The sequence below is a fragment of the Paramormyrops kingsleyae genome, chromosome 21, assembly GCF_048594095.1.
Source record: "Paramormyrops kingsleyae isolate MSU_618 chromosome 21, PKINGS_0.4, whole genome shotgun sequence".
NCBI lineage: Eukaryota > Metazoa > Chordata > Actinopteri > Osteoglossiformes > Mormyridae > Paramormyrops > Paramormyrops kingsleyae.
In genome coordinates this window covers 10982904-11006070 of record NC_132817.1, presented here as the reverse complement: position 1 = coordinate 11006070, position 23167 = coordinate 10982904, and the positions used below count along the sequence as shown (strand labels likewise).

At 45.6% G+C, this 23167-nt stretch overlaps 1 protein-coding gene across 5 annotated transcripts in view; it reads right to left on the bottom strand.

The window, feature by feature from the left end:
* The window catches only part of LOC111847640 (phosphatidylinositol 3-kinase regulatory subunit gamma-like), a 106151-nt gene that overhangs the window by 5933 nt on the left and 77051 nt on the right, over positions 1 to 23167 (bottom strand). For 2 of the 5 annotated variants that reach the window (XM_023819012.2, XM_023819013.2), the window contains 5 exons: positions 3651 to 3753; positions 2208 to 2306; positions 1920 to 2100; positions 640 to 765; positions 286 to 428 (listed from right to left, as the gene is read on the bottom strand). In XM_023819012.2, coding sequence (XP_023674780.2) covers positions 286 to 428; positions 640 to 765; positions 1920 to 2100; positions 2208 to 2306; positions 3651 to 3753 — 652 coding nt within the window. Of the gene's footprint in view, positions 1 to 285; positions 429 to 639; positions 766 to 1919; positions 2101 to 2207; positions 2307 to 3650; positions 3754 to 9356; positions 9804 to 10014; positions 10042 to 23167 lie in introns of those variants that run through there. The other 3 variants (XM_072704072.1, XM_023819015.2, XM_072704071.1) reach the window with 3 other exon arrangements.

Genomic DNA, 23167 nt, shown 5'->3' with positions numbered 1-23167 from the left:
CTAAATTTGCCCTGTCTCTTTCAGTACAAATAGCTATTGATCCCCCCCATCTTTCATAATTGCTTAAGCAGAGCCTTGAGACTATCCCAGGAAGCACGAGGAACAAGGAAGGACAGAGCACAAAAGCACACTCACATGCGGCACCAGAAATTTAGTGTCACTAACTGACCTAACTGCATGCTTTTGGCCTGCTGGAAGGAACATGGAGGAATCATGAGGAGAACAAAAAGGTGCACAGCCATCATGAAGACAGCCCAGGAAGAGGTGGAACGCGGCCAGACTTACCGCTCCATTTCTGTGTCGCTGCCGTCCATGTGGAAACGCTGTATGTGCTCCTGGCTGCAGTGCTCCTGGTTCTGAAACTGCTCCTCGAAGATACTGATGGTCTCGCTGAAGGCCTCGATGGCGGTCCTCTTCATCTGGATCTCCTGTGTGCCAACCGGGGTGTAAATCGGTTAGCTTCACCCTCAACAGGACGTAAACATACGCAGCGCTACTGCGACCCTGTCAAGGCTTGGAGATGTAGCTCGATGTCACCCAATAATACATTTAAGGAAGGTTCACTTGCTCGGATCCCAAGAGGAGACGGTCTTCATAACATGACATAAGTGGCCAGAATACTGAGCAAATGGAGGGTACCTGCGAGGTCTTGGTGTACTCTTCATAAAGCCGGTCATACTCCTTGCTCTTTTCCTGGTAGTAACTGTGATACTCTTGGAGTTTCTTCCCAACAGCTTCAACGCTGTCTTCCTTCACCAGCTGGTCCTAGACACACATACGTGAGATACACACACAGCTATTTTAGGCTGAATTTTGGTGATCTGAGCAGAAAATGTCCCCTGTACATGCACACGCAGACCCACGCAGTATGAATATGGAGGCACTGAGCGGCATTTTCCTTGCTGTCACCCACTGGCGTTGCTGATGTGTGTAATGTTTTATGGACAGCCTTTTGGAAGTAAATAAGCAGAACAGTATATCACCAAACAGGAAAAAAAAACTAGAGATGGGCAATCCACATTTTTTCAGTTCCGATACACAACTGCCGATACCGATACAGATTCCGATACAAGAGCTCTTTTTACTTTGTTATACTTTATATATTAATTTCTTTTAAGCTAGTAAATACTGTTGGAAAAAATGTATGACAAAAATATTTTATTAGGCTACTACAAACATACATAACGTACTGTTCCACCTCGTTTGTTTTAAGCGTTTTTGAGGCATTTGCAGTTCAATATGAATATCTTCAAAGCAAGTATACACAAGTGGCTAATGCTTAAAATTTTAACACAGTTTTTCTCCCATTGCTGTCAGCGCAGTTACACTTTTGTTGTGATGGCAGCCCCTCTTGTATCATAAGCCGCAGCGAGTTCGCAAAACAGTCCAATTAAGTTAGCGACTCCCAAATCATCCATTGCTTTGTTAAATGGAATTGTCCATTAAACACTATTCCCACCTCAAAACTTTATTTTACATAGATTGCAAATCGCTGTGCTACTGGTTTCTGTTAAAAGCGTAAAATACACCCAGATCGTCGCGTCTTATCTTACGCTACTCGAAGGGTATGCGCATGACGTCACAGCAGGCGGAAGTCACACCCACTGAGTAGCAAAAAAGACTGAGGGGCAGCGTTAGCGTTCGATTTGTATGCTGCAAAAAAACACATGTAAAATGGGAAAGAGCTGTCGTGCGATTGATTGCCAAAAACCAAATAAGTAAGTACAGGACGTGGATCGGTCACGCATGGCCGATACCCGATCAGTCAAATAGATCTGGATCGGCACCGATACCAATCCGAATATCGGTATCGGTATCGAATATCGGTATCGGTGCATCTCTAAAAAAGACAGCTCCCTGTCCTTTCATCTGAGTGGAATAGTCGGTCTTAGGTGGTGGTTGTGGGGGTTATACAGTACCTGCTGATAGCGGGAGATGGGGTACGTGAGCTTGACGTCCAGTTTGGTGTTGTACTGGGCCAGTGACTCGTTCTGGTAGTGCCGGATGAGCTCCACCACAGAGTCGAAGGTGAGGGGGTCAGAGAAGCCATACTTTCCCTCCCTGTGGTAGATCCTGATCAGCTTGTTGTTGCCGCCTTTCCTAGAGAGGGCAAGGAGAGGGGATCAGATACTGGAGGCCCAAATCACCTGCCTGGGCAAAGATGGAATTATGCCTTGGTACTGCAGAGCGCATGAGGTCCGTATTACCTCAGGGTCAGCGTGTAATCACCCTGAATCTTGGTGGATGCATCCCGGACAAGGAACGTGCCATCAGGCATGTCGCGAAGTTTCTCGTTGACCTCCTCTCTGCATGGAAAGGCAGGACGCACAGGTCAAGGCTAAAGAGTGTCCAGGCAGGCGCAAAACAGCCTCGACAATGCCCTGGCTGCTCCTGTTGATTTGCTTGTTCTCCTGCCACTCATGCATGTCCTCCAATAACAATCAAATAACCCGAATGAACAACCCACAGCCCTTGGAAAGTATGTGTACAAGGTGCTCTGAGACACGAAGCCAAGTTTCACTCCAGCCGTGGGCAAAGTCACCGTCCCATGTCTGCCGCAGATGTCAGATCTGGGAAACATCTTGAGATACTTTGGCTCATTAACCCCTGTCCTCTGAAGCACTAGAAACACACTATTCTACACTCCCTTCCCCCACAAAACCATGGGGGCATGCTTTCAAAACACGCTTCAGTCCCAGAGGTCCTGCTAACCTCCACCCCCACCAGCTGCCTCCTCCCACTTTGACAGACAGACTTCTGCCATAAGGTTGTCAGCTCTAATCCCAAGGGGAGAAGGAATTGCTGTTGAACCCTTAAGCTTGGTACAGCTCTGGTGAAATTCTGATGTCACTGTGTATTTTAGAAGCTCCATCTGGTAGAAACGTCCCCGCCCCACCCAGCCTACTCAGCAGCCACGGGTGCGGTAAGGGATCAGTGCTGATGCAGCCATTACTCCCTCCAACAGCAATCAAAAGAACAAAAGAACTCCTCCCAAAAACCAGAGGGATCAGTGTAAAAGTTTGTCTTCTGTCTACTCACTGGCTGGTAGACCTGTCACTCAAGCAGGGGCCTTGACATATGAACCAATAGGAATTTACACAAATAGTTGAACAGATAGATTCCAGAAAGCGACTTCGGGAAGCCCGACTCCAAATCCAGTCGGCAGCGGCCTCGCAGAGCAGCGCTTTAATCTGCTGAGAAGTCAAGGGTTTTACGAGCTCGTGTGGAAGCAGCCTTGGATGCTTGATGTTTCGGGAGATTTAGCCCCCCCCCCCCCTCCACCCCGATTCCTCTATGCCAACCATTAATCTAAACCTGCTGGACTTGTGTGTGTTCAAAAGAAGCAAAGAGGCTGGGGACTGGTGCCACAAGATCATCAGGTCTTGCGTTCCTTAGACCAATTTCAGGCTGGCTGCCTCTAACAAGAGGGAGTATCCAAGGACAGGTCTGCTGACCATCTAGAAGTTGGGCAGAGCCCCTTGAGAAGAGAGTAGGCTTCAAATGGACCAAAATCCCATCGCTATTCATCATGAGGCGAGGATCTGGCACTTTCTGAAGCACAATTTATGAAGCACCACAGTGCCCATTGTCTCATGTGCTGACTCCAGGGAGGTGTGAGAGACACAGGAACCTTGTTGACGTCAACCTACCTGGAGATGTCTCCCCAATACCACTCAGCCTCCTGGAGGGAGCAGTCAGATGCTTCCTTGATGCCGCTGGGGGCCGTGGGTTTGGCTGGCTTGGGCGGAAGAGCTGTGGGAATAACAAAGACAGAAGAGAATGAGTCACCAAGCCATCTCGCCGACCACCATCTTCTCAACCAAGTTGCCGTCCTATGGGCTGAAGCTCAGAGACTTGCACTGTTTCTGGGTAAGCAAATACAGCAGAGTGGTAGGCAAGCAGGGATCTGTGAAACACCGTGCTGGAAATCACAAAAAACATGTATTCAATTATGCTAAGCTTCCATATGATGAACTAAGGGTCTCTCGCTCAGAGTCTTATATTCCACATGAAGATGAAAGGTTAATTTACGGATTTCATGCTTCCAGTTAAGGCTGGAGAATGTGCTTATAAGGGAAGTGAGTGTGTGGAGTTTTAATCAGGCCACATACACCCATTTTTTTCCCGATAAGGATCTCACATCTACGCAGCTGTACAATCGGACCAAGGAGTGGGAAGTGGGCTGTTTTTTGTGCTCAAGTCACTAAGTGGCAGGTGCAGGAAGCGGCTTTGGGTGCTCCTGGGAACAGGGGGGGGGGGTCTAGCTGCAGAAGGGCGGCGAGGAACAGAGCTGCCAAGTCATGCAGCCCGCTAACCATCGCATGCGTTTCCCTCCACCCACCCAGCAGCCAACTGTACCCTTCACCAACTCCAGGGCTGGAAGGAATGTAGGGAGCAGAGACTCCTGGGGTGCACAAAGGCCCATTGAACTAAATGAGGCAGGGGGAGGGAGTGGGGGGGGGGGCTGGCAGGAAGCAGCACGCAGACAGACTGGTTTGAGGGGCCGGGGCTTGATGCCCACCAGCGTCAAGGGTGGACATGCTTGACTGGGAGGTGGAGGGGGGATGAAGACACTCACCAAGGTGAAATGCTCCCCCCCCTGCCCGATACACACCCCATACTAGTGCCCGTATGCATCCGTTCACTTGTCCAAGACAAACTTTAAAAACCGGTCTCCAGTCCAGACACTGAGTGCCCCCCCCCAACCTTAAAGCAGCACTTTCTCTGCAGTGAGAGCTGAAAGGTCATCTGCCAAGAAGATTCCCCACAGGCCAAAAATAAGCAAGAACAAACACTCCTAAATGAAGGAATCAGAGTTCCTGGTTGCCACAAAGCACCTTTGCACTGAGCCAGCAGTGCTGAGCATTAGCATCCTGCATAGCACTGTTACGGGTCACACTGCCACTGTCACCCAGCCAGAGGCACAGTGACACAGCAGTGCTGAGAGTTAGCATCCCGCACTGCACTATCATGGGTCACACTGCCACTGTCACCCAACCAGAGGCACAGTGACACAGCAGTGCTGAGCGTTAGCAGTCGTTACTAGTACAACAACCCACTCCCCCATAAGGAAGACACCCCCACCACTCTCCAGGCCTCAATGGTTGGACCGGGTCAGATCCTGATGACCGAACACCAGCCACATTCACCAGTGTAACTAGTTCACCAAGCCAGTGTGGGGAAGGGGGGGTGGGGTACGTCAGCCAATTACACTTCACTGGATGGGAAACGGGAAAGAAGGAAAATATTTTCATATGACATACATTTTTAAAAAAAAACATCCGCTACACCCAGTCACCAAAGTGGGGCTCCTTTCCCTCTGTAAAAATGTTCTGGCTGACGCAAATCACTTAACTAAGACCCGTTTGTCCGGTCCAACTACATCTGAAGGCCGGTCCCTCATGTGGCAGTTAATGATTAATGCCGTTCCACTCTATCCCCGCCGACACCATAATTGCGAGATTAATTATATATCCCGTAGCAGGCTGCACTAGAGACTCGTTAATGCAGCTGTAAACTCTTACGCTTTGAAGCGAAGGAAGACGGTGAATGTGGCTGCAAGTGATGTGGACCCACAGCACAAAGCAGCATTCAGCGATCCAGGGGGAGAACTGCGAGTCTCACGAAAAGGGACATACTGAGCTGAGCAGCCCCGCCCAGCTCACGTCCGGCCCGGCGCATGGACGGAGGCGCAGGTGCAGCACCGGAACGTACTGGAGCGTATTCCAGGCCAGCAGCACCATGCCACCTGAGTGATTCCGCAACCCAGAGAAAAAACCCGGGATGTGGGGCCTGGGCGACCGAGAGGCGAAAGACAAGCCAAGAGAGAGAAAGACCCACACTTGGGTCACCTACTGACAGGAATACCAAAGGCAGCGGACCGGAATAAAAAAATCACACCGCCGGGACGGCCGATTCTGCCCCATGTAGCCATTACCTGCATTGTTTCCAACTCCTTAACATTAAAGGGATGGGCACGGTATTTCTGGGTTTCCAGATCAAGTCAAGGAGTTTTACTTTATGCCATTAAATCTGAGACCTTCCCCCCCCATTCCCCACCACAACAACTAAATGGGGAATAAACGGTGAATGACAATTTAAAGGGCACCTCAGCATGCCTGTGTAACCGAGCGGCAAGGCAGGCCTCAGCTGCGAGCCAGAGCGGCACCGCAGTCTGTCGGTGATAGCTGGAGGGGGGGCGGCCCGATATCGGATCGAGCAGGCTGGAGGCCGCCCCGGAAAGGGCGCGTTGAAAAGAAAACAAAAGAAACTCCACCAGGTTAATATAATGCCTGTCAGGTTCCTGTGAACTTCCATATAAATCAAAGTAATGCCTTGAACCACACCCAGCCCTGGCTGCCCCCCCACCCCCCCCCCAACTCCACACACATGCACCACCCTGGCTGATGAAAAAAGACACGGCCAACCTACAAGAGGTGAGGTGTGTGTGTGTGTGTGTGTGGGGGGGGGGGGGGGGTATGATATGATTTTTGATTTGGCAACACAGGCAAGAGGTAAATGGCCCCCCAAGGCCCAGTCTGACCCCCTCACTCCATCTCCGCTTTCATCTCTCATACTCTGGGATCAGACCAAGAAGGGTCAGAAGTCAACCTTCTTAACACACGGAACCTGATACTGCCAACCGCCCCCCCCAACTAAGTGTTTTCTTCATCAGCTGATGAATCCAAAAATTCCCCATCTGGCGAATACGTATCTGACAAGCAGGTACAGCTCTGCAGCCGCACCAGAGGAGAGCGCATGGCTGCGAAACAGCCTCCGGAATGTGGAGGTGTCAAACACTGGCACAGATTAGCGTGAGCAGATTAGCGTGAGCAGACGGTAACACCAGGCCACCGGCCCCAGCGGCGGCTCTCATCTATAACCTTATAGATGACCCCCCCCCTCCCTTTTCAATTCTGTCTTGGCTCACTGGGCCTAACCCACACAAAGCAATGAGAACCATGGTGTTGCCGTTGGAGACCAAGGAGACAGCTGATCCCATGGGCATCCCTCCACCTGTGAAGAAGGGCCCTGGTGGAGGGGCAGAGAGGAGCAGAGCAGTGCTCCCACCCCCCCCAAAAAAAGGTCTGTCAGGCTCCTCTCCCTCAGTCACAGACCCCCATAGACGTCCGTATAATAATATTCTACCCAATAATAAATATTCTAATGAACATCTGCAAGGCATATCACCCCCCCCCCCTTCTCACTCTCCCACAATCCCCCCCAGGGGGTTAGAAATGACACTACCAGAGTAAACCGCACCAACTCACAGGAAGCCTATAGAAACGGGCACAAATATGGAGGAGGGGTGCCATAGCGCGAGTATCCTTAAACCTCCTACTTTCACTGAAACACCGCAGGATTTAGCGGGCTGGTACTATTGTTAACTTTGGGCAAACTCGCTTTGGCGGCGTATATGAACATTCATGAACATCATATTATAGATTATTAATCTGAAAATGTGTGAAAATCTGACGCTAGTCTGAGCCAGCCTCGGGATCCCTCGCATTCCCTTAAGACCAACACGTCTAACAAAAGTGAAATGTAACAAAAATGTAACAGAATCTGCACAATGACAGAAACTTTTAGTTTTTTAAAGCCGTTTTGGCTTGTCTGATTTATGCCAAACAGCGGATTTCAACGGGGAACTGAAATTACTTCGTGACTTCTTTATTAATGCCCTTCTTCTGAACTTACAAACATCGTATCACATAATAAAATTAAGTTTATAAACTAAAGCCGTACCTTAATTTGCAAACTTAAAGAAAAGAAATAAGCAAGCAACACCGAAGACCGAAAGAAAATGAAATGCGGGCACCTTTTAAAGGAGCGGCTTGCACTACACAGCAAAACTGCAATAAACTAGTTTAGCAAACTAAAATCTTGCAAATTACTGCGCGTCGCACTCAATATAGCCTACCGGAACACAAGAACAAAAAAGAAAACCTGACAGCCAGACGGACTCCAGATATCGCAACTACAGGTTCATAAAAGCATGAACTTGGGGAGAAAAATGTCTTTGTACACCAGAAAAGTGGGGAGAAAAGTCGGACCAGTTTATAACAGTAATATAATTCAACAGCGCCTCCATCCATAACATCTGCGACGTGAAGCAAAGGCATGACAGAGAAAGAAGCAGCGAGTGACAGTCTGAAGGCAAAACGCCACATCTGAGGAAGATGATCACTACATGACATGACAGTTACAACAAGATGTAATGTACCGAACTGCTCCTACGTATAATGCAAGGGTTTCGACATGCATTTGTTGGATTTTTCTACTGAAAGCCTACCCCTCCCCCACTCCAGGGGCAACCGAGTTGAATGTAATTGAGTGATATGAGTAATCAAACATAACACAACCCCAAAAGACTTAAGTATGCTACATCGCGATGATCGTATTTAGAGATTTTAAAGAAAACAGAGCAAGGTGGGCAAACTGTATGATTATGGGGGTGACGAACACGAACTGCACAAACATACTTGCACTAATGCGATTTCAAGGAGCCTAACCGATTTATGTATAATTCCATTTATTCATACGGAGCCAATTTTCCAGATTATTTGGGGAAAATATACTAAGTTGTAAATGAGACCATTCCAGTACTGCACCCAGGATCTCATGAAGTAATTTGGTGGAAATCTTTTCTTGAAAGATTTCCGCGCATGGAGATCATAATTACACACAAACCGCCTCTCCTCTTTCAGACCTAAGTATTTCTTTTACAGAAATGCTACTGTGAAACCTGATCCCGCAAAATAAGCAGCATTCGGCGCAACAGCTCATCCTTTGCCATGTAATAAATTGAACAATGCAAGACCAACGGATAAGTTAACGATAAATCCACGATAAGAAATTACTGTAAAGTCTTAGACATTTAAATGCGTGCAAAACCTGGTAGAATAACGAAATAACAATGAAAGCAGTGGTCATGCATGATATACGTATGCATGTAAATAAATTTATTAAATTTATATATCATACACGCATACATACCTGTACGCAGAAAAAAAAACTACCGTTGATGCATAAACGTAACCGATTACATTTTAAGACTGGAACTTAAAAGCCAAGGGTTTATTTTGTACTGTCTAAAAATGTTACATTTTAAAATATCGGGGCAAATTTTATACCCAAAGACCAGTACAAATCAGATGTTATATACGCTGCAACAATTACGTAATTACTTTGTCAGGCTCCGAAACAAAGTGATTTTTGTGGGTTATTTCGCCACAGAGGTAGCAAAAGATTATTTGCGTAAAAATGTGAAAATTGGCCTTTTTGAAGATAGCACAGCCAGAATGAGATGGCTCATGGACCGTGTAGGTCACCGCAGTGAATGAAAGGAGAGATACCTGGGGGTTGATCCATTTCAATGTAAAATATTAATTCTGTAGAATATGGCATCACCACATCCCTCCATCCATCGGCGTCCTTCTCCGTATTCCAGACTGTGTTGTACATCGTCTAGCTAATGTATTAGGAAATAAAACGCACCTCCTATACAGCACTTAGGATAAAACAAGCATCGGAAACATAAAATGTACTATAATAAGCTGACTGTAGTCAGCTACATACGCTAACTAGGAGGTGGACAGTCAAGTGTCCTGAAATCCTGCTTCAGAATGAATACGCAAAAGAAAAATCCCCACAGCACTGATCTTTCTTGCTGGGGAACATTCAGAATGTGAACAGTCCTACAGAAATGCAAGTTGAGCCCAGTTCTACTATCTACTCCGCTCTTCCTTGGGCTAGCAGGGACTGTAATCTTCATTTTTAAGAAAGAGCACCCCGGTTTGGTAGGAGAATTTTTACATCATCCCGGAAGAGCCAACCTGCTCGCCGGCGACGGGGGAGTCCGTTGGCTGAAACATTTCAGGATTCCTTCATATCTCATTCTCCAATTAAAATGACTTACATAACAATCGTCAGATTCGATTAAATATGTGCACGGTACTAATTATGTTTCAATAACATATAATTTGCAAGTTCGGTCTTAATGCTTATTCTTACCCCGTTCATGATTTAATTTGCTCATACCCTTAAGTTGCGGGTAAAGTGGTACGTCCCTACCGGTGCCTAGCCAATGCGCGCTGGCTAGCGGCGAGCTGGACCTGGATTTGGGAGCCAATGAGAGAGGAGCTTTACTTAAACTCTGTTGCCAAAGTCTGAGCATCTTCTCAATTTTGAGAGACATAAGCGAGTTGGCGTACGTGTAGCGTCCCCTGGCCAATCAATAGGGCACAACACGCAAAACAAAACGCGATAGGCTGGAATAGTTACTATGAGGGACAAAGGGAGGTGAATCGCCGGGAGAGACCCCCCCCCCCCACACCACCGCTGCCTTTCAGTCATTTGATAAATGTCCAGGCAGCTTTAAATCTAAGCATGCGTGCACAAATTCCATATTTTCACATCCTTTCTTAAAACTTTACAGATACCATAGATAAATGCATAATATATAATTGATGTTTTAAACAATCACTGTGTGAATTGTGTTGAAGTCACGTAGCTTTGACTTCGTTCGCTACTTGCGCAGTCCCAGAGTCTCCGTACAACTGAGTACAAACAAGTTACTTTCCAAAAATGACATAAAGGTGTTTCAGTGACGCTTCTCCCTGTGCTTGTTAAATTTATGATCATTTGAGCTGCCAAAGGACCTGTAGCCCCACAAACACCAAGTATCCCAAGCAATCAACAGCAGGCACTTCTATTTTGTGACTCAGTAAATCTCAACATCAACGGACCATAATGTCTGGCCACAAAAAAAATATGTTGTCATTAATGTGGAAGCCAGTTCTGTTGCCTAGCTCTATCCAAACTGTCAGAAGGAAAAGATTCACCGCTCAGCGTACACGGTGGCTGTCAACCAAAGAATCCAGTTAGCTATCGTGAGAAGAAAGGCGCCCATATGGTGCGGCACCGGGACGCAGATACCCTCCATCAAATGTGACAAGCACAGTCACTGTCACCCGTTTGAAGCTAAGCAGCATGCGGACAGATGGATCCAAAACAATGACCAGGAACCAACTTAACTTGCCTATTCTGCACAGGAGCCCTGGGTAATATTAATCTACTTTGTAAATTACAATTACAAACCATGACTGCAGGAAAAAGAACAATTACAGATTAAGAAGAAGCACACAACATAGCCTATGGAGTGTTTGGTTTTTCCTTATTTCAAACAACCACTATTCCCTGGGATATATTATACAATACAAATAAAAATCTGGGAGAATTTGTCATTTCTCTTATTCACAGTCCCACTTATTCTGCCATGACAGGTATGAATTAAATCACCCTTTACAGTTCAGCTCAGCTTGAAAATAACTGGCCTCAAAATAATTTTGCTTCATCATCCTCAAATTAAAGGCAGAATGGAAATTGCAAAAGATATAATATGGTAAGTGAGACACAAACAGAGCTCATCGAAGTCTGAGAGATGCCTCTCTTTGTGATTTCATTCTTTGTCACTAGGTACCTGATATCAGAATTTGTTCCAACCAAAAAAAAAAAAAGAGGCTGTTGCACTTCACAAATATTCTCACACAGCCCCAAGGACCTGGCTTGTGCAGCTGAGAGAAGATACTGTAGTCTGCCCGGCTACAAGGCCAGGCTAATCGATGCCCGATTGTGAGAAAACGAGCACGGGAGTCGCCTTGCCTGGACTTTCAAAAACAGAGCAACTACTTTCAGGGAGATTTCAATAATAGCAAACTCAAGTAGAGGGCATTGAAAAGTAACTCCTTGAGAATGTTTGGGCTTTTGTGCAAGACAAAAAAATGTTTAGAAGTTTCACTGTAGGTGTAAACAGGTTGTTTTTTAGGTTCCAGACAACACTACAAGAAAACTAATAAAAAGGGAAACTACCAACGAAACCGTGTCTAATAAAAGCTTCTTATGTGTGTGAAGTGCAGGCCTCACAAAAGGTACATTAAACGTTAGATAAACCTGTGTGGATATCAGTCTTTAACTAGTGATGCCGGGAAGCCTAAAGTGAACCAGAATGGTTCGAATCACTTGTGTTCCTAGTCCATCACGCTGACAGCGACGTTTGGGTTTAATGGAAAGCGTCAGATCTGGAAACATGATATGAACACACATGCGTGCGATCCAGCCGGCTGGCACCAGTGGGCTGCGGAGAGAGGCTCCGGCTGCTGGCCGTCTGACAGGACATCTGGAGGGGACAGATTTCCCACACCACAGCCCAGATGGTGATAAATAACAGCTTTTTTTCACAGAATCTCCCAGCACTGTGGCTACATATAGACCTATAGTAAATGTACTGGATTTTGGCTTGGAATGTAATACTACTGAGTAGGCGTGGTGGGAAGACCTCTACCATTAATTCGATGATCTTTCGAGCTCAACAACCACTGCTGCACAGTTTGTTTGTACACCCACACGAGCAGCAGTGACCCCCTCTGCCTCTTTCATGGTCTCCCACAAAGTCTTAACCAATGACAATGGGGAAGACTGTCTCAGTAACACCCCCCACCATCACCACCATGCACGCAAACTTTTGCTCTTCATTGGTGGGGGTGGGGGGTGTGTGTAAACCTTCAATGAGGTCACTACATCACCGTGCAACATGACCATTTTTGAAGTGATGCAACGCTCTGGTGACGCTGTTCATTGCATGTTCCACCCATGTGTTTATGTTCCTGGCAGAACAACATATTGCTGATGGCACAGTTACAGCTGCACATAATCTGTTACAACATACAAAACACATGTCACATTTTATTTACCTACCATAATAACCTGCAGAGTAAATATTAGAGGTATGCATTGTTCAGCAAGAATCTGAATGAACAGCAGCTGGCTCTAAATGTAATGAGGTCACAGAATAGTATTAATGAATTGTGATATATTGGGTCCTCCAGTACAAGTGAAGAATTGTAGCTTGACCTCTGTCTTAGCATGCATGTCTTTTGTGTTTTGGAGGTTTCCATGGGGACAGGAGATAAGTTAAGCTAGAGGGGAGCAAAGAATCGGAGTAAACAACAATGGAGATTACGAGCAATTGATATTGTTTCACCTCATAGGGGTACGTCACTGTTGTAGCAGGAGAGTGGTAAAGAGCAGTGCCATGCATCTGAAATGGACGCACGCTGGAATATTTAAAGCCGGTTGTGACTAGTAAGACCCGTCAGGAAGAGCAGTGCTGAGTGGGATCGAGGCAGAGAAGCGCCGTATCCCCAACACTGAACCTGACTCTTAGTATTGTATGACCTGCCTAGCTGGTGTGTGTTTGGCAGAAAAATGGAAATGTGAGAAAATGAGTGGTAAAAAGAGCAAAGCAGGGCATGTGTAGGTAAGCTTTCAGTTTGATTCTGAATAAATGAGGAAGAAATCTGAAAACAATTAAAGCCAAGCTGACTGGAGTCATCAGACTGAGCCCTACAATTCATTCCTCGTTGGATGCCTGAACTGGGCCACACACACATTCATTTCTTGGTATGTGATACTGTTGAGAGGGCGGGGGCGGGAAGACCTCTACCATTTATTTGATGATCTCAACACAATTACCAATCCCTAACCCCACACCGAACAAAACTCAAAATCCTTGTAGTACTTTCTGGAACCATATGAATTCACAACAAAGGCATTTGGTTTGAAGCCCTAAGGCATCAGATTTTCTGGAAAAGAAAAAACATATTGCCATTAAGAAATCTGCATGCAAGCATATTTGACTGTCTTATAATTAAAACTTTCACCTTTTCTCACCTCATTTGCATGGCATTTAAATACCTGCTAAAGTGTATGTGTTAAGACAAAAACATACATAAGCACAGGAGCACGCGCCTGATTGGGGTACTTAACCAGCTGTGCAAGGAAGTGAGCCCTGATCAAAATTTCCGACCTGCTAGAGTGTCAAGGAACTGTGAACGGTGAACATTTAATTCAACACGAAATCGGCAATAAATCTAAAATAAATTGAATGAATCCTTTAGATTTTTTTCCCACTGACATTTAACGATCACTAAATATAATTGGCAGTGTAATATAATTAGCTGAGAAGTCTTAAGGCAAATTAATGTCCAATGTTCTCACTAATAATTAGGAAATTTCACCTTATGTGACCCCCAAGGAACTAATTAAGACCTGCCAATTTTTCTTTTGTAAAATCAGCACTTGGCCAATAGCTCATCTATTCCAGTATTTTTTTTTTTAAATGTACTTTATTTTTGCCTCTTTTGTTCAAATGAGGACATTGTGCTTTAACTTCCCTATTTTAAATCTGTCTCTGTCTGATATCCTCTGTTAATGAAATGAAACTTTGTTTTAAGGCAGGGACAAAAAAAAGTACTTGTACAGTACTGTGCAAATGTCTTAGTCAGTCAAAGAAAATGTTTAAGGCTTCATATCTGGTTAAGTGTATTTGCCAAGGATAAAAAATCACAATGTAACACTGGAACATATGCAAATAGTAACACAATAAAACTAAGAAGAATTTCTTCTCCAAAGAATCTGTTCTCCAAAAAGTTACTGATATCTTGCTGGATGGCTAGATGAACACCGCTTCAGTTCCCAAACTTCTCCTCAGGGGTACCTCAGCCATTCCATGTATTTGTTAAATTTAACTACCAGCTCAGTTAATTAATTTATTTAATTACATAAATAAGATGATGATGAGCCTAAAAATGCAAGGGTATATACTTTAGGTCAGGTTTTGAAATGGCTACACATTTTGACAAATATAGAAATATGGTTTTGCACCAACAGGAAGATCATGTAAACATAATTTTATTTGACTTTCTAAGACTTTTAGACAGTAATCTATGTCAGGTCACACTCCAGCTCTGCAAGATTATTGAAATAATTGAGACGGAATCACGCCGGTGTTCCTTACTGGAAAAATGCGCCATCTAGTGGCTGCCAATGAAGCTCGCTAAGCAACATAACCTTGGGAAAGTAGTCTGCTTTTTAACGAGTAAATTAAAAATAAACGAACACATCTGACTTATAACAGAAGACTGGCACTCCATTACAACAACAAACAAACAACAATAACAACAACAACAATAATAATAATCATCATCATCGACAAGAAAAGTCTGGAGTGATATTTAACCACAGAAGTGACACCTTTCACATATTGTTAACGTTATTATGCTCTACGATTTTGTGAAAGTGATTATCATATTTTTTTTGTTTGAAAAGACGGTGTCAAACCACATTTAACATTTTCCAGCACAAATCAGATGGTAACAATACTTTAATTACACGCATAGCTTTGCACCATAACGGTATCAAAAAAGCAAACAGGGGCAGCCTTAACTGAATATTGAATACAAATTTTCACATACAAGGGTTTTGTACTGAAGACGGAAATTCAAAAGTTAGTTCTGGGAACAATAGACGCACGGATCTCCCATGAGCTCTTAGTTTACAGGTCTTTATCTGAACCATTCTTTATTTTTGATATTACTGAGCACAACAAAACTGATACCAGCCCGTTTCAATGAGGATTAGGTTGTGTGTTCCCCAAAGTGCCATGCTGTCAGACTTTACTGGGGACAAACAGGGGAGCCGTGAAAAGGGAGCGCTTCTTTCAGTTACTCAATTTTGCGCTTGAGTAGCCCTTAAACTTTCAACTTAATATATTTACGCGCTGAATTTAAATTCGCACGTTTAAGTTCTGCACTCAAATATGCATTAAAATACTAATTCAAGGTGCGTTTATGACTTCCAAAGGACACCTATCCTGTGCGCCTTCGCTTATATGTAGATTTCGATTGCAAGCTCTGTCAGAGCACCTGTATCTCACGGGTTTGCACGGGCACGAATCTAATAAATTACATTGCAGACCTCAAGTCAGAAACTTGAGAAATGTCGCTGACACACTGTTCAGAGAAAATCTGTACATGCCGGTCCAACGGTTGATTAACACTCCTTGGCCTTCCCCAGAGAGATAACACAAAACGAGGAACAGCAAGTACAGCCTCGTCCTTGGCTTTCATGGAAGTCGCTGGTGTTTATGGCCTTCCATCAGCAGAAAGAGGCTATTTTGACTATCTTTAATCATAGCTTCATTGATACTGTAAAGTTACAAACTTATAAATAAGCATTGTGTGTATACAGACATGTATAATTTATTGATTAGTGTGAGACGCAGATATAAGGAAGGGAAATGAAATATGAAAAATAAAGGTGACGTGTGGGTAAACAAGAGGGAAAAAATTAAGGGGAGATCGGATAACGCGTGTGTAAACCAGTCAGGGTTCCTGCCTGACATCAAGCCCAGTTCAAAATTGGGACAGGTGGAAGTAATTAACATGAAGCCCTGATAAGTCACCTGTCTGTCCTGTCCCTACAGTCACAACCTGTCCTACACCCAGTAAAAGCTACAAAAACCCCAAAATAATGATAGCATGTCAAGGAGATATCTTTAGCTACAAGTACACCTTGCTAGTATTTTTCCAATCAATTGAAATATCACCTTGGGAACGATTCCCTCAAACACAGTTCCTGGCAATAAATGTACTAACAATAATGTCAGTGTGTCAGTTTTGTTATAAAGGAAATTCCCAAATGAGCGAATCTCGTTGTTGTTTAAAAATAACTCCTTTCCCGTAGCGATCACACACGATAAGGTGCGTATTTGCTTAAACACCATTAAATCTCGCATAGCACCACTGCACACCATGGATAAAGATGCATGGAGTGGGACACAGCCTTAATCCCATTTGCTGCCCTTCAGGCTTAAGTGGAACCTTGCTGGGAATACTCAGAGATTCCAGCAACATAATTCCTGTCTCTGACTTTCTCCTTCTTGCTCTGTACTGATTATGTCCTGTCCTGCTACAAATGAGCTCTGGAATCTCAGCCTGTTAATTCATTCAGATGTTGTTTTCTGGGTTCCGCTTGACTTGTGAATCATTTTGTCGTTGCCCTAATGACCAGCTGAATTGTACATTTTCTAGAATAACCTTCCACCAAGTTCTGTGGTCTGGCCTACAATGTGACATTCTCCAATTTAAGAAGTGCAGTGACCTGTGCTTTGGAAATACTGCTTTCTGATACGTTCAGGTGTTTCATAATTTGGATAGCTGTGTGGGAATTTCATTTTCGGATGGGGTGGGTTCTTTACTAAGCTCTCCTCAGAAGAGCTTGATGGGTTGTGGCATTAGAAGACGGAAGGTTCCGGATATGCCGTAACCTTAAGTGCTTTTTTGGCGAGCTCCCTTCCCTCATTTTGGGTGGTACCACCTTGGCGTGTCACCACGTAGCTAATAGTTGTGTAGAAAGATCTAGAAGGGACACAGAGAGCAGCACTCATAGAGCACCTGCGGGCCATTGGCCAATCCGGCTCTGCTGTACCAGTAAGGTGTGTGTCGGTAGCCAATCAGGTGGAAGCAAGGAATGAAAAGGCGGGGCCAACGTCAGGTGGAGCTCCAGGAATATAAAACCGCCTCCCAGACAGAACCTGCTTGAGACTCATAGTATAGGTGATGCAGAGACGGAGACGGAAAGACGCAGCCTTCTGCAGTGATGGCAAGGTTGGCGTGAGACACATGGCTGGGGTAGAGGCTCCAATACAGCCACCGTGTGACATTCATACACAGACGCGCTCTTTGTAAGCCAATGTAACCCAGTGAGGAGTAGAGAATGGTGCGCTGGAAAAAAAAAGTGCGTAAATGTAGCGTTTGTAAGTGGGAACCGCAGTCCGGTCGAGTAACAGTGAGTCCGCTCTTCCCTTCGTCTCCAGGAAAAAGACAAAGCGTCTATACTGCGTCAGTCCTATTTCTCACAGGCCCAGACATGATCCCACAAAATCCCCCCAGCCCCGCCCCACCAGGGTTTGTGGTGGACTGAGGCTGGGGGGTGGGGGTGGACTGCAAGGCAGACCGCCACTTGGGAGCGCGTCCCGTAAGGGATACGTCCGGTGTCTGTCAGCACACGGCACATGGGAATGAAACCCAAGACCATCCGTGACAGCCTGGCCGGGGATTCGCTAGTAAAATGTGCCCTGGCAGGTAACAGGCTGAACTCGGCATCACCCGTCTCCAGCTCCGTCTCCAGCTTTCCCTTCAAAAACAGCGCTTGCGTAATTTTTACATGAATTGACTTAACAGATATCGAAACCTTGTGACAAATGTGAGTGGTTATTATCAATGACATTAATGACAGTACTCACACTGAAAAATAATCATTTGTTATCAAGCAAATACTGTATAATCAGGAAAACATCCAAAGTTAAATCTGGATGCTGAAACACAGTTAAGGTTAAGGAACTTTATTTAAAGTTCTGCATGATTTCTGCTTAAACTATTAATAAAGCTTTGTCTGGAGAATTGTTTGGTTTAAATAAAATTTGACCAGTTCTGACTGGAGTTTCCATAGCAACGCCTGATTCACCATCATTGTCCCATGGATACACACATAAAACAGCATTTAAAAAATTTTATGGAATTCTCTTTTTGGCATGTTTTCAGCACATATCCAGCTTTGATAATTGTAACATGATTTACTAAAATGACGTAAAATGCATTTAAATCCAGTTAAAACTAATGTTATAAAGATTAAATTCTCAACCAGCAAGAGGTAGGAGATATCTTTTTTTGTATACCCAGAAAGATATTGCAGTCTGCCCCCTGCTCCATGGAGAACAATGAGAGTCCAGTAACCCTGAGATCTCCAGGGAGTTGACCTATCCAGCTCTCCACCGTGACGCCTGGAACGCGCCATCGTCCCCTCCAGGGCATCTGACCCTGTCATGGAGCCTGACCTTTGGTCAAGCTTTTGGAGCCAAAGTTACACTTTAACTTGCGTTAAAAGTGGCAAAAAAAAATAGCTGTTACCAAAGAAGATGGTTCCGTTATAGGTTACAAACCAGGAGTTAGTCAACTAGGTTAAACTGGGTTCTAAGCAACTGGAGAGATTTAAACCACTTAAAAATATATTTTACATTAAAATGTTCCACCTATCATTCTATCATCCATCCATCCATCCATCCATCCATCCATCCTCCAAAAGCTTCTGCTGCAAGTATAAAATTGTTCCACAAACAGTACACTAACAACCATCTGAACCATATGAACCTAAAGGTGTATCCACTCATCATATATCCTTGGAGAAACCTTTCCCCCGTGATTCTGTATAAGCTGGAATCTGTCACGCCATCCCACCGGCACTAACAGCGCATGGGCACATTGTGGACAAACAGTCCTCACACGTCTGATCTGTGCACAGAACCTTCTAGGGCTTCTCCGCTGAGGTGCAGCAAGGGCGGGGGGGCCTGAAGGCATATTCTGCTTTCGCATTTGTGCCAGAGAGAGCCCTTGTCTGTTCTAAATCTGTCGTTTTCATCGTTCTCCCCGCACTGACCATGTATGTCGCTCGACTAAGTAAATAAACCTCAACTGAGAAGAATATGATCTGGTTCAGACGGGGCCTGGCGGCCGTTCCAAGGCCATGGAGGGCGGGTCACGGGTCCAGTTAGGGTTTCGACACCCTCTGCTCCTCCCCCAAACTGCCCACGGCCGAACAGCTGATGAAGATCAGTGCCATTCCAATGCCACACGTAAACACAGACTGTATTGTACGCGTGTTTTAGGAATCAGGAAGGCAATAACAGGCAACTGTGGTCTCCCACTATTACATTACGGGTGGAATGTTAACGAGGTGATTTCTCTGTATACAAACAACTTAGTCACAATAAAATTCAGCTCATCTAGTAGAATCCAAATATAAATATGCTATTGTAATCTGGTTTATTATCAAAGGAGATCCATGTTAATATTCATTTTGTGAAGTCATTGTGAAAAGGGATATCAGCTGAGCTCAAATATATGCAACTATTTGTGCTGTCAGGAGTAACCGGCGGTTCTGATTTGTTTAGAGCACCGGTGACCCCTCAGCAACTGCCACGTGTGAGCAGACCTCCCAGAACTTTATGAGCATCATGCTTCTTGTTGGGCTGTGGATCATCTCATACTGGGCTCACAAAGGAAGCGTCTATCTTAACAACTTCCTCCTCAGATTCCTTGGCGTTAGGACATTTACTTAAAAGATTTGTACTCGTAAGAACCCCCCGCCATAGTGATTAAACTGAAGGTGAGGTGGTGAGAATGACTGGAGTCGAATCCAAGATGCAGATGCCTTAGACACAGTGTCAAGTACAGCACATGATGCGGGAGCGTCATATTAGCCGATTAGCCAGGAGCATGATGGGATGCAGCGGCACGGAGGGGAGCCGATGGGTGAGGAGCCGGGAGCAGAAGCGTGGGGACAGTGGGCATCTGGTCACTCGCTGAAAACCCCCCATCAGTGCTCGTTAAGGGCCAGACCCAGGGCAACGAGAAATGGGGAAGCCCTCACCCCAAACCTCCTCGAAGGGATTCGTTGCAGCTCAGGTTCACCTGGAGATGGGAGGCATGCATGTAGTGGGGGGTGGGAGGAGTGTACCCTGAGAGGGACCCCTTCAGGCGGGATTTGGGGGGGTAAACATACAGCATGGAGGGCCCTGTTTCCAGTTAGAGCGCTGGTGCAGCTATCGACCTACAAACACCAAATAACAAACAACTAGCAATACCTTTGACTTTCAAAGAAGAAGCTAACTTATCAATTCATTAAGAGAAAGTAGGGTTTTTCTTTTTGGGGGGGTGCCCTCTGGGGGTAAGACAAGCTTTAGTTCTCATGTCTTCAGATCTAGGCAGCCCAGATTGGATTAATAAAGGCTAATCTGGCATTAATGGGATCAGCTGATGCTGCCTGCTTTCCCAACTGTTGCCAGACATAACTAATCGGATCCATGCAGAGCCGTCTTGCCTATGCAGTCTGTCATCTGTGGGTGCCTGATGAATAATGATAGTAATCACAATCGTTACCACTCCCAGTAGAGCTCATTCTAAAGGGTACACACAGGTACCATCTCATGTTATGTAGGTGTAAAGCATAAGGACATTATCATAATTAGAACGTCCTGTCAGGTGTGCCCCTTTCCTCCCAGCGGTAATGGGGCCATCATATTGGTTTTGGAAACATAACACTCGCCCAGTAATTTCACTGCCAGATGCGAGATTAACAGTTAAAAGGTGGGAGCATATGGGCGTTTGAAGTGTCTATTCGAGGTTGAGTGAAGAGTCGTCAACTCCTATTTCTACTGGTTCTTTTCCTACTGTTTTCAAAATAGTGTGGGTGCCACCTCCTCAGACAATGAGCCTCCATCCCAAACGGTTCAGGAATTCTAGACCAGAGACTCCTCTTCCCTACCTCTTACCCTACCAGGAGCAAAAACATGGACCGTCAGGGGGTCCCCAAGGACCGGATTGAGAAACACTGCTCTAGACTTCTTTCTCAGACTACCTGATTATAGCACTGTGGTTCCAAACCGGCCACTCAGCATCGCTATACACTTCTTTCAGAGCCCGTGCTTCACCCCCATTCTCTTCCTGGTGGATCCGCTTGCTGATTCTGACACTGTAAATCATTAGATCCTCCCCTGTAGATGATTAGTTCCTTAGATGGAGTAGGAATCACAATAGCTATCCGGGATAGAGAGCTACCTAAGAGGCAGGCCCTAATTGATGGCTGAAAGACTGGAATGAGGATGTTCCAGGCCAGGGTTAAGTCATGTGACCAGCCAGGCCAGGGTTAAGTCATGTGACCAGCCAGGCCAGGGTTAAGTCATGTGACCAGCCAGGCCAGGGTTAAGTCATGTGACCAGCCAAGTCTTTCACCTGCACCTAATTACTCACAATACAAAACAGCCTTGTGTCTTACAGTATCTGTCAGCCCTGACATTACAGCCCGATCCTAAGAGCCAGCACTGTGTTCCTCTGTGTATTTCTCTTATTCTGATGCCAAAACACCTGCCTTTTGTTTTCATTCCTCTCCACTATCCATCCATCCAACCGTTCATCCATCTATCTTGTAATCGGTTGTCCTGGTCAGAGTCACAGGGTTCCCCATAACATCCCCATTTTGTCCTCCCTTCCCTGTGTCACATGGTTCCATTAACTGTTCTAAATTTCCTCAAACCCTTTCTGCCAGGGTCCTGCAGGGGTCGGTGCTGTGATCCCTCCTGTTTTCCTCATATACCAAATATCTGGGCATCTCATGGCTTCTCACATTCTTGCTGCTCGTGTGCCTCATCCATCCTGTTCTCACCTACCAGCCACAGCTTGTTTCAGGTTCACTGCTTTGGTAGCAGCGGACGATCCTGCCAAATGGAACGGCTGCAGCCTATCTAGAAGATCTCCTCAAGCTCCTTTAAGGTCTCTGTGTTCCTCTAAATCAGTTCCAGGTCTGAAAGGTCAGAAATCAGGATCCCATCTGTTTTAGTGCTGTTATGTAAGCTGGAATAAGTGTTCCGTGCGTCTCAGAATCCCTCCCAAGCTCAGAAACAGAACCGAACTACAGGCTCCAGTCTGCACGTCAGCCACTAACTTCTGAATGTGGGCTTTATCTGCTGCCGCTTGACACAGAGGCTGCAATGGCGCAGCCGCTGGGTTTCACCACTTAGCAACTCCATACGTCCCCAGCTGCACATCATCGCATGGTGACCCCAAATACCCATAGCTGGGCATCACTGCACGGAGACCCCAAGTGCCCCCAAATGGGACTTGGAATCCACCCCCTCACTGTCTAGTTGACTAGGCTGAATCCATTTCAGTGTATTGTATCTTACATTGACTCACTGGCTTATTGCCCTGCATTTCAAGTTCAGGTAACAATGTAGCATTCTGCTTACTGGTGGTGTTTACAATCTTACTATATTTTTTAATGCTTCTATCACTCACAGTGACCTGTGAGAACATCATTCAGCATACAGGAGCTCTGGTGGTACTCTACACTTACACATTGCCCAATCGGCCCACTTGGCACACAGCTCCTTTAAGTATCAAGTTGCCCGAAGGTCTTAGAGCACCTTCAGGCCCCTGAGGAATGTCAGATGGTAATACAGGATGTTCCCACTAAAAGTCGGCTTGCTGAACAACATGTATCTGTGTAAATGTGGCAGATGAGGGGACGAGGCAAAAGCAGTGACCACACCCCCCCCCCCCCCACTCCACCCCCATCCCCAACCCAACCCCCATCCTCTCCAAGCGACACACAGGGATGCCTCTGCTTGTCCACCATAACTGTCTGTTCTGCTGCTCCATCACCGGACACAGTTCCTGCCTCACACCCCCTCCACCAACCACCCTCCCCCAAC